This window comes from Cotesia glomerata, linkage group LG6, assembly GCF_020080835.1.
Source record: "Cotesia glomerata isolate CgM1 linkage group LG6, MPM_Cglom_v2.3, whole genome shotgun sequence".
NCBI lineage: Eukaryota > Metazoa > Arthropoda > Insecta > Hymenoptera > Braconidae > Cotesia > Cotesia glomerata.
This window is the reverse complement of record NC_058163.1, coordinates 10,628,471-10,640,831: the sequence shown is the minus strand read 5'-3', so window position 1 is coordinate 10,640,831 and position 12,361 is coordinate 10,628,471. Positions and strand designations below refer to the sequence as shown.

The following is a 12,361-nucleotide window of genomic DNA, read 5'->3' as shown; positions in this document are numbered from 1 at the left end:
TAATAATAATAATAAAAATAATAATAATAAAAATAATAAAAATAATAATAAATTTTATTTTAGGAAATGCAGTTGAAATAATAAAAGTACAGGAAGAAGAATGGATTACTGGAGCCAGTAGCTTTGCGAAGCCAAAAAAGGAATTGTTACAGCTATCGCGCCTCAGACAATACCTGTTGGAAGAAGCGTAAGTTTATAATAATGATGTAAAATTTAATATACTTATCTCTTTTTATTTCAGTCAATATTAAATAATTTACTTTTCTCTTTTCTTTTTTTTTTTTTATAGCTTCACAGTCGAAGCTTTTATCAAAGCAACGCTAAAGAAGGAAGTAACGGACGTAATTTCCAATGAAATGATTAGAAGTGGTAATGTATAATTTTATTTATAAATTACTAGATGTTAATCACCCGCTGCGCTGGGCGCTCTGTAAAATTGCATTTATTTATGCCAAAGCCTTAACTGGCCAAATGGCAAAAGAAAATTTTACATTTAAATTAATATATTTTACATATTTGATGCTTAATTTACAATATTTTATAACTTAATAAATATTTAACTTAAGGTATATTTTGACAAAGTAAAAAAGAATACAATTTAACAATACAGATTGATGAATAACTTGAGGTTTAAATATCATTTTTGTTTGATTACATAGTGTTTGATGATTTAACTGAATTTAACAGACAATTTTTTAGATATCAAGTTCGAAAAAATAAATAAATTGTTATAAAAAAAAAAATTTGCAATGGGCATTGAAAGTTTCAGTTAAAGAAATTGCAGCTTTCATAAATGAAGAAATCTGTCTAGTATATAAACATAACCAATATAACAAAAAAATTTATTTTAAACAAATGATAATTTTACAGATGTACTGTTTACCAATGAAGATTTAACAATTCCATACTTGGAAAATCTGCAAGAAGATGCTGCGCCACCAGGAGAAGCTGCGCTACCAGGAGAAGCTGCGCCACCAGGAGAAGCTGCGCCACCAGGAGAAGCTGCGCCACCAGGAGAAGCTGCGCCACCAGGAGAAGCTGCGCAACAAGAACAAGCTCCGCAACCAGAACAAGCTGCGCAACCAGAAGACAATGAAGATGATGCTCGTGAAGCTGTGGTAGTGAATCAAGGCAATTGCTCAATTTGCCTCACTGAATTATCAAGAATAGTAGTGCTGCCATGCTACCACTTATGTTTATGCATAGATTGCAATACCACTATGCAATACTTTAATGAACGTCAGTTGCAAGAAAATCAAGCTTTCTTCCCGACCTGCCCAATTTGTCGCTCCCGCATTGAAAGTACACGTATAGTGTACACTACTTAAATTAAAAAGTAATTGCATGTACGATGGCTGGATCGTGTAAAATGTGCCTAAATATCAAATAGCATTAAAAGATGTTTGTGAGAAAGCTGCTGGTAAAGCTTATCCCCCGTTGGTTGATATAAAAGGCTATTACACTGTTCAGTTTCAACAAACTTTGATACTTTTTTATTTTTAAAAATTTAAAAAATTTTTCTGATCTTTAATATTTTTTCAGTTTTGGTATATAGGAAATTAAAAATGAATCAAAAATATGACATGAAGAAAAATAAAAGATCAAGTACAGATTAACAAATTTAAAACTATCAAAAAAAAACTAAATCAACCTTTTAATAATCTTTTTTTGTCATAATTGATTTATTAAAAAAATTTTTAATAATTTTATAGCTGTAAAATTAGACGTTTAGAAATTAAAAAAAAATTAAAAATGCAATTTTTTTAAAAGAATTTATTAAAGAATATTAAAAAATTGTTAAGTTGGAGCTAAATTTAATGTCATAAAAATTGTTAAGTATTTTATTTTAACATAATTGATTGGTAAAAAAAATTAAAACTAACTTGATATTTTTTTAATTTCATTCAATAAAATAATATTTTCTGAAAAATTACTTTAAAAAAATTGCATTTAAAATTTTTTAATATTTTTACATGTCAATATTGTATTTGTTAAAATAAAAATCTAAAAATTATTAAATATCTATTAAATTAATTATAAAAAAATTTACTAGTTGTTACAATCTTTTTAATTAATTAAATAAATATTCCGGGAGTCGAACATGACAAATGAAATCCATCGTAAAATGGGCTGGGACGCGTTTGGCCTCCCAACCGAAAACGTGGCTTTGGAGAGGAAGATTGACTCCCATAAGTGGACCGAGAGCAACATCTCGAACATGAAGACCCAGTTGAAGATTCTGGGACTACGAATTAGCAACTTGCCATCCGGAGTACTACCGCTGGATCCAGGAGTGAGATTCCTCAAATTATTTGACCACGCGTTGGCTTATCAGAAGCAGTCCTTTGTAAACTGGGATCCCGTGGACGAGACTGTGCTCGCTGATGAGCAGGTAGATCCGAACGGAAACTCCTGGCGCTCTGGTGCTAAGGTTCAGAGGAAACTTTTGAAGCCGTGGTTCATTCGCACCACGGCCTTTACCAAGTCCTTGATAAGCCAATGCTTAAAGAGTGGCGGGATATTATTAAAATTCAAAAAAATTGGATTGGAGAGTGCACTGGAACTTCCTTGGACTTTAAGCTGGTTACTAATTTGCCTAGAAAGCTTGACAGCTTCAATATCTCGACAGATAGGCCTGAGTTTATTGAACATGCTAAATTTGTTGCTGTGTCTAGAGATAATTTTTTAGCAAAATCTAGGATTAAGAATTTTGATGATCCGGAGTTGGAAACTGTGTTCTTAGATGCTGCGGCTTTTAATCTGTTTAATAGTAAAGGAAATTCCAGTTTATTTAATGAAAAATTTTGAATTTTCTCAGCTTAGAGATAATCGATTAAGAATTCCAGGTAATTCATTTTTATTAGAATTATATTTTATAAACCTTAATTTATTTTAAAATTTTGTGGCCAGTGTATTTATATGATTAGTATTTAGGCTACACTCGATAATGCTCCATCTCTAGATACATAATTAAGAAAAGATCTTATATCTTGTGAACTATTGAGATTTTTCATACATTTAATATATTGTATATATCTACACATGAAAAATATATTAAAAATGCATATGGGTACTCAAATGACAGCTCTTGATAAATGTAACACCGGGATGAGCTTATATATTCAAAAACATTAATATTTAAGAAAGTACAGTTTAATTTAACAATAGTTATTATTTTATGAAGCAAAATTTTATTTTTACAATTTTTTTATAAAATTTCGATTGAAAAAAAAAAAAAAAACAATCTAAAATTTGTACCAATATATTAATAATATTATTTTTCCAGGTTATTCCGAAGAAGATGCAGCTTTTTGAGTTAATAACGGCATCGATTTAACCAAATTACAAGGACTAACCCTTGAAGAATTCCAACAAAAGCGTCAACAATCAATGAAACAGGCTGAAGAGTGGAAAATAGGAGGCTACGAGGTCAGTTCAACATTAAGAGACTGGTTAATATCCAGCAAAAATTGGTCGGATGCAAGTAAATCTTTTTTTTTCATTTATACGAAAATGCTCTATCTGTAGATACCTAATTAAGAAATGACCTTATTTCTTATGAACTATTGACATTTTTAAAGATATAAACTCATCCCGATGTTGCATTCATCAAGACCTTTCATTTGAGTACCCACATCAATTTTTTATATATTTACATGTATTTTATAAATATGAAAAATATAATATCAAAAATGTATGTGGGTACTTCAATCAAAGCTCTTGATGTGTGCACCGATAGAAATTTTGACTTGACTCAAGAAAACCAATTGGAAGAACATGAATTTCTTGAGCCAAGAGGAAAAATTCTTGAGTCAAGATAATTTTCTTAATTCAAGAGAATCTATCTTGATTCAAGAATTTTTCCTCTTGACTCAAGAAATTCATTTTCTTGCAATTGGTGTCCTTGGTTCAAGACTTTTGCTTTAGAGTCAAGTTAAAATTTTTGTCAGTGTGTAACATCGGGATGAGCTTATATCTTTAAAATCGTCAATAGTTAAGAAAGTAACGTACAATTTAACAAAAGTCATCAATTTAATAAACCAAAATTATATTTTATTATATTTTTTTTTTTATCAAATTGAATGGAGTTGAAAAAAAATAAATTTTTTTATTAGTTACTTATTTAAAATAATTTTCTTCTATAACTTATGTATTTTTTTTTCATTTTTTAATTAAATTACTAAAGATTAATTTTATCTCTCCTCAGCGTTCCATGAAATTTCCAACTGGCAGCAAAGATTGTGGCTGACAATCCGACAATTTTTAAAGCGTCGCGAGACTAAATTACTGAAAGAAGTCGCAAATACCCCAACGACGGACGAATTTATAAAAGACAATGCGTAGCTCTGCAACAGCAGAAACTATTACGTGAAAGGCGTGACGTTGAACATAATAGGATCTCAGCAGCTGAGTGTCGCTATTTCCAAAATACAAGGACTGACTAATAGCATCAGGAAAGTCTCTCTCAACTGTCTGACCTACAGTGCGGAGTACGAAAAAACTCTCGCTACACAAATAATAATACTAGCGCCTAATAACTCCAAGGTTTGCTTCAGAATTGTGGAGCGGATTTTGCTCAGCTAAGTATTTCTTAGCAAGAGATTTTTTATGAGGGACAAGGACGTGCTTCAGCAAAACTGGCCGGTTATTGATAGCGATTTTGAGCTGGATCTTGATGTTGTTGTAAGTTTTTATTTGAAATATTATTAAATAATTTAATAAATAATTTATTGAATAATTGAACAAATAATATTATAAATAATTTGTAGTATAAATTTATTGATTTTACGTTAATAGGTTGCAAGTAAATGTCCTGAAGATTAAGAAGTCTAACTTGGACAAACTATTAGCAGAAGATGCTGCAGATTTAGCACTTAAATCAATCACCAGGAGCTAACAGATACATCAAAGATACAATTATATTTATATTTTTTTCGAACTTAAAAATAAAATTATTGAAACAAATTTTTCTTGTTGTAATTTATTTATTAAATGTCTTTAAATTTCAGTATCATTGGAATGGGCAGAAACTTAAAATTTTTTTTATTATTATTTAAAAATAAACAAGGTCTAGAAAATTATTTTTTTAAAATTGGATTAAAGATAAATAAATTCCAACAACTTCTTGGCTAAAAAAAATTAGAAAAACGGTTCACCCTAAAGGCCATCCCTGCAACTTCCCGCCAATTATATACCTAAACGCTTGAAATTGCAATTATGACGTTTTAGAGCTCTTCGAGCTCTTAAATACAATTTGTGTATTATTTTGAGCTCTCCGAGCTCAAAAAATAGCTTTTGTATGCTTTTCAGCTCTACGAGCTCTACGAGCTGAAAAGTTTGATAAAAAACTATTTTTTTGATTTTCAAATCGCAATATTTTTTGAATAAATGAACCGATTTTCACGCGGTTGGCGGCATTCGACGCAGTTTTATCATCCTCATAAGTCATTTTCAGGTTTTCATTGATCGAACCAAAAATTTCGGAGTAATCCCGAAAAAACACTTTAATTTTAAATAAATTAATAAATTAATCTAATTAAATGATTTTTATGAAAAATCAATAAAATGACCAGTCGATAAAGTCCAAGCGGTAATCCTGAAAAGTTTAATATCAAAAAATATCAAATGATTTTTTATTTTTTAAATTTACAATTAAAAAAAAAATATTTTTTAAAATTAGCACTTGTAATTTTTAAAAAATTTTTTATCTAATTATTACTTAACTAATTAATAATCATAATAAAATATATAATTGTAGAAAATAAAAATGTGTAATATTTTTTACTGTCATCATTTTTTTATTTATAACAATATTTATAGTTTATTGACATAATGAAAAATAATTAGACTTATAGAGTGTACTTGATTAAGTATATTATTTCTTTTTATATTTTTTCTTTGTTTTTCTCAATTCTAAGAAATGAAAAACAATTGTGGGTATGTATACAGCCGTCTACCTGTTTAAAAAAAAAAAGTATTCTAAATATGTGCAAATAAAATCGCATAGTAACTGCAAGCTGCTCATTTTTATTATTTATTAAGTAAACAAGCCGATTTTTATTAATACTGAAAATTATCGTATTAGATTTATCAGTTGCCGCCATAATTCAAATTATATCTAGATAATTTTTAAAGATTGGTGATTCACTACTGTACCAACGAACGTTAACCAATATTTTCTTCACTGTTTACTGAAAAAAATTGGTAGTGTTTGAAATGGTAGAGTTTTAATTTAATAGACTTAAAAAATGTTAGAGCTGTATTACGGTAGACTTATTTTTTGGTATAAATTTATTTTGGTATAGTTGTTATGTGGTTGAGTTATTTCTGGTAGATATTAACTTGGTAGAGATGTAAAATGGTAGACTTTTATATGGTTGATATTGATTTCGGTAGAGATATTAACGGTAGAGATTGTTGTGGTATAGTTTGACATGTGGTAGAGTTTCAAACTGGTAGAGTTGTTTCGCGGTAAGGTTGTTAACGGGTAGATTTTCTGATTGGTTGACTTAAATATTGGTAGAGAAGTAACTGGTATACTTGCAATTGGTAGAGCTGTCTAGTGGTATAGTTAGTTATGGTAGACGTGTTAGAGGGGTAGATAAGTAACTGGTAGACTTATTAATGTGCCATAATATTATTAAAATATTATAAATAATATTATTAAAATAATATAAATGATATTATTGAAATATTATAAATATTATTATTACAATATTGTAAATAATATTATTAAAATATTATTAATTATATTATCAAAATATTTCGCGGTATTTCAATTACTTGTACAACTACGAATTTTCAATCGGATAATATGATAATTTTCAGTAATATATTAATTATTGTAGCAAAAACAAACAATATATATTATATATATATATATATATATATATATATATATATATATATATATATATATATATATATATATTATATATATATATATATATTTATTAACCTTCAAAAATTGTTTCTTGCCTCGAAAGAAATGAATTCTTAAACACAAAGAAATCTTAAATGCTTCAATCCTTCTATCATTGAATATCAATCTTTCGTTTTGTAAGTTAAATTCATGGTTCAATATGTTATTTGAAATACAGACCAAATTCAAAAAATTAAGTATTTTATATACAATAAAACAATTCAAATTAATAATTAATTCTAATATTTAGTAACATAAATTTCAATTAATCTTGGAAAATTCATAGGTGGATTATCAGTATTAACAGTTGTCTAATCTAATGATTGTCAAATTTTGAATTACTATGAATAATTTTACCGTAATAATAATGTTTTTCATTCATTTCATTCGATTAATTTTTATTTGTCGATTTCAATATAATAATTTATGAATATCTATCCATTGTGCAGGAATAAACAAATGGTTATATTCCCGGGATAACTATAAGACACGTATATTGAGAGATTAAAAAAAGTAAAATATTCTTTTTTTTTTCATGAACAAAGAAATTAAAATTTCGAACGAAAATAATATATAATAATATATTTATATATCATTTTTAATGATAAATTGATGTTATTAATTTATTCAAATTAATTTATAACCTATGACGGTGGCAGTCTCGCGATTTTTAATTGTAAAAATACTGACAAGACAATCTTTCTTCTTACTATTTTAAACACTATTCATTTTTTAATTTATTATTTGAAAGAAAGACTTACCGAGTTCCATCTTTCAGCGTTTTGCCAAAACGGTATTTGAATCCTTCGAAAATTCTATCAGGAAGCGAAACAACGCTGCCACAATCAGGTCGTTTTCGCGACTTGCGTTTATTCCGTCTGCTTTCCTCAGTCATTTTTAAGATTTTGACAACTTATCTATTTAAAATCAAATTTTAAATTATTAATTAATATAGTTACAAAACAATATAAATTAAAGCTTTTTTGAAAAAAAGAGATTCACTTATTACCTTCTGTAAGCACACGATACAAATATTCCCTGCAAAGTACATTCAATGGAGTGTCAAGAGCAGTCAAGAGAGACTGGTGCTCTCGATGCTTTGCGCTGTTCTATTGTATGCCTCAATGCGCAGCCAGATCGTGGGTAGCATTTGCCCTCTCCCCTGGGTCTCGCGCATGACGCACACAATGAACCAGTTTATGTCGGTGTGTCTGAAATAAAAATTCCACATGTAGAAAATTTGAAAAAATATAAGTGTATAGTTGGAAGGCCGCGCATCGTACGGTGCTGTGAGTTTATATGAGTGTCATACAAGGTGCTGTGTTATTACTATGGTAACTTGTAGGTACATCGGAACTAATACTACCAAAATCTAACTTCTTTACTAAAATTTTTCACCTTTATAAAAGTGGTTGGATAGTCATCTTTCAAATAAGTTCTTTATGAAAATAATTAATTAATTGATTTCGGTAAATTTTTTTTCTTATTACAATAAGTTTATTTTCATTAAAATAATAGCTTTGTTCTCCCAAAAATTCATTTATTTTCCAAACAATTATGGATTTTTATCTGGTACAACTGAAAGTTAAAGGGAATTCTTGAAATTGATAATGGCAAGTTATTGAACTTGAGTTATGTCATAGACAACAGAAGAAATTAAAATTAAACATTAAGGCAAATTAATGTTTTGAAATTTTTGCTATGGTTATTTGAATGTTAGTGGTTACTATGTCTGGAATTATATTATAAATGAGTTTTAAATTTTTTTTGAGTGTAATTTATTATTTTTTCTGTTTTAATTTCAAAGATTTAACAAACAAAAATGATTTATTAACTACGTATTTATTATTTGACTTCCAATTACAATTTTTAGATTTAAAACGAGAGCTTCGTTTAATCATTTAAACAGTTTCAAACATAACAATTAAATTTATTATGTTCATTAAACTAATACTGAAATAACTATAATCAATGAATAAAATTTTATTATTTGTTAAGTTACGTTAAACAAATATTTTTTTTTCTTCACAATTTAATTTACACAGGCAAATAACAGATGATTTATATTTGCAATCTTAGCACTTTATTTCTAGTAAAAAAAAATCTTTGAAAGAAATTACTATTTTATTAATACCTATATATTAGTCACTCGTCGATATTTTTATAATATCAATAGTAATCTGAAAGTATACCCATATGCGATAATTTTCACTTTCATTAATGTACTTAAACGTTAAAATTTATTTTCTGTGTACTTTCTTTTACTAACATCATAAATTTAAAAATTAAAAAGTATTTAGGGCCAGTTTTTCAATTCGGGATAAAAGTCTTATCAAGAATCGTTAAACTACATCTTATGTATCTATTTATATATTTTATGTATATAGATATACTGGTAAAAAAAATGTAATCCTGGATTACATTTTATCTCGGATAGAAAAATTGGCCCTTACAAATTTAATTTCAATAAAATTTATAACTAATGACATGAAAACAGTGACAATTAATTTGTGTTGTAGTAAAGTATTGCAGTGCGATTGATAATAAAATATAGATATAATTAATTTAAAAAAAAGAGTATAAGATTATATCATCATAATAATAAGTTATTACCTCAGAGTGAAATGAAGAATAAAAAATCAGGAACGGTTGACCCTGATGCAGGCCATCCCTGAAACTTTTCGCTTTGTACGACCTAAAAAAGCTTCAGAACTGATATATTACGAAGTTTTGAGCTCTTTGAGAAGAAACAATTTTTAATACACATGAAAAATTTTTTACTTTAAAAACTTTTTTTTATTTTTAAAAATTCTTACCGAAACAAATTGTAACTATCAAAAACAATTTTTTGTCAGTCAGTACAAGAAATAAAAATTTATGAAGATACCACAATTCACGTTAATTTAAATAATTTCAAAGTAAACATTTGACAATTTTCAAACACATAACAAGTATATTTTTTTACCTTTACTTAATAATAAACCTTTTACTTGTTAAAAACAACAATCATTTTATTGAACAATTGAAAAATACCCGTAAACCACTTTCATAGAATATATTTATAAAAGTTCCATTTGTAAAATTAAAAAAATTAATTTCATTTAATCATTCGAATGAAATCAAATTAATTTTATCCATATATGTTATATTCTGGTGCATCACGCATACTTCGTATGCTGTGTAAGTCACGCCCACCACGAGTGGTAGGGTCATTCTTTACAGACAAATGTTAACACTTCAAATAAAACAGCATCGAGAAAACGGCACCAAGCGTCGAGAGGCAGTGCGACCAGATCGTGGGTAAAAAGTTCTCCCACTTAAGGCGAAATAACATGGTGAGGGAACTTCCTACCCACGACCTGGCCGCACATTCGGGAGCACCAGCCTCTCTATTTACACTTCATGTCTAAAGTACGTATTTCGCAGAGAATATTTGTAGCAGGTTAATTCCAATTACAAAATTTATGTGCATTCCAATAATTACGCATAAAAATATTGATCATATATTATTATTCCAGAAATATTTCATTAATATATATATATATATATATATATATATATATATATATAAGTAAATTTTTTTAACAGTAAAAATTATCCAGCTTTTAAGAACCATAAAGGTATAGTACAATTCCACATAAATTTTGTCGATAAATTGAAAACTTACTAAATTTATATCTCAACGACTTAAATTAATTTCTTCTTTTTTTTTTTAAATAGAAAAATCTTTATACTAGCTAAATTTCACACAACGATATCACTGATATATTACACATAAAATCTATATGTAAACAGAATGCCTATGCGTAAGGATTATCTTATACTTAAAATCGTTGGCGTCTATTTTATATTTTTACCCAGCAATAATTTAAATCATAAACGCTTGACATTGGATTAGAAAAAAAAAATAATATATGTATCATTGATACACTAAGAAATTTAACTTCTTTATTCGACTTTTTTAAAAATTGAATAACAGTGAGGGAATGGTTACTTGTTTTATAGTTAAATGGCGCATATTTAGAGGTTCTAAAAATCAATTTAATCTTTATAGTAACAAAGAGAAATTGAATTTAATCAATTTTTTTTCTTTAAATTGCTAAAAATAACATTCTTATGAAATTCTCTGTTGAATATCTATTTTATTCATACACTGATAGAAGGATTTCTTAGCATTTAAGAAGATTTCTTTGTATTTAAGAAATCATTTCTTAAATATCATTTCTTAATATTTAAGAAATATTTCTTAGTATTCAAGAAATATTTTTTATTATTTAAAAAATAATTTCTTTCAAGTCAAGAAAAAATTTTTGATGGTTAATAAATATTTGTATATATATATATGTATAAATATCTATTAACCATCAAAAATTGTTTATTGACTAGAAAGAAATCATTTCTTAAATAATAATAAATATTTCTTAAATACTGTTCGTTAAGAAATGATTTCTTAAATACAAAGAAATCATCTTTAATGCTGAGAAATCCTTCTATCAGTGTAGCTCCTCAACTCATGTGCTGTATGTCAATTATTTTCAGAGACATTATAGTACAATCATTAATTCTGTTCAATATGTAACGTATGAAAGTATCAATGATAATACGACATTCATATTTCTTTTTTTCAATCTCATGTCCAGCGCTTATGATTTGAAGATAATGTTGTATACAGATAAAGTACCGTGAAATATTTGTATTTTTTACATTTACACATACTTAATTCTTAAATGGTGTTTACGGATTTATATATATATTTTAATTTCGACTGTACTTCATCGAAGGTAAAAAATTCTTTATTTTAAATTAATTTAAAATTTATAACTAAAATCAGGCATAACTCATAATACTGTTATAGGTATATGTATAAATGAAGATATTTGCTTAAAAAAAAAAAAAAAAAAAAAATTAAAATGTGAATCCAATAAAAATTATAATATAACAAATTAAAAATTATAAAATTTAAAAATTTGTTCAATGTTACAATTTCAGAAATCAAGATTTTTTTATTAACTTGAAATATTTAATAGTATCCGAATAAAGTAATAAAACGAATTTATATTTGAACAAAAAAATAAAAATATTATTTTAATATATTATTAAATAAACATATGGAATTCAAGATGAACGAATTAAATACTACAACAACTTGAAGATCAAATTATTAAGAATATTTAAACAAAGAAATTTAGTGGAAATACTATTTTTTAAGCTGATAATTATTTTATCGAACAGTTTAAAAATGCCGGTAAATCATATATCTGCCGACCACATATCTTCAGAAAATGAATTTATTAAAAAGCAGTTAGTAAAATTAAAAAAAATTAATTTCATTTTCAATATCTTATAAATTAATTCAGTTTTAATAATAATTGAATCAATTTATCGATAATGACAAAAATTCTTAAGGTATTCCAGAATTCAATTATTTAATATATTGCT

General features: G+C 26.7%; 2 protein-coding genes, 1 long non-coding RNA gene and 1 pseudogene across 3 annotated transcripts in view; 3 read left to right on the top strand and 1 right to left on the bottom strand.

The window, feature by feature from the left end:
- LOC123267901 overlaps positions 1 to 1,539 on the top strand; it is a 6,884-nt gene extending 5,345 nt beyond the window's left edge. Inside the window, exons 2-4 of the mRNA XM_044732789.1 lie at positions 64 to 187; positions 290 to 369; positions 871 to 1,539. Of these exons, the coding sequence (XP_044588724.1) occupies positions 64 to 187; positions 290 to 369; positions 871 to 1,328 (662 nt within the window). The 3' untranslated portion in view covers positions 1,329 to 1,539. The remainder of the gene's footprint in view (positions 1 to 63; positions 188 to 289; positions 370 to 870) is intronic.
- A 562-nt stretch (positions 1,540 to 2,101) lies between these two features.
- LOC123267900 lies at positions 2,102 to 4,996 on the top strand (annotated as a pseudogene).
- Positions 4,997 to 5,790: 794 nt separating this feature from the next.
- On the bottom strand, positions 5,791 to 8,040 carry LOC123266941. Its single transcript, XR_006509919.1, has 3 exons — positions 7,932 to 8,040; positions 7,684 to 7,839; positions 5,791 to 5,957 (listed from the first exon to the last, which is right to left on the bottom strand). It is a non-coding gene; the product is annotated as an uncharacterized LOC123266941 (long non-coding RNA).
- Positions 8,041 to 10,148: 2,108 nt separating this feature from the next.
- The window catches only part of LOC123267899 (ATP-dependent DNA helicase PIF1-like), a 4,764-nt gene continuing 2,551 nt past the window's right edge, over positions 10,149 to 12,361 (top strand). The window contains exon 1 of the mRNA XM_044732788.1: positions 10,149 to 10,222. Coding sequence (XP_044588723.1) covers positions 10,149 to 10,222 — 74 coding nt within the window. The remainder of the gene's footprint in view (positions 10,223 to 12,361) is intronic.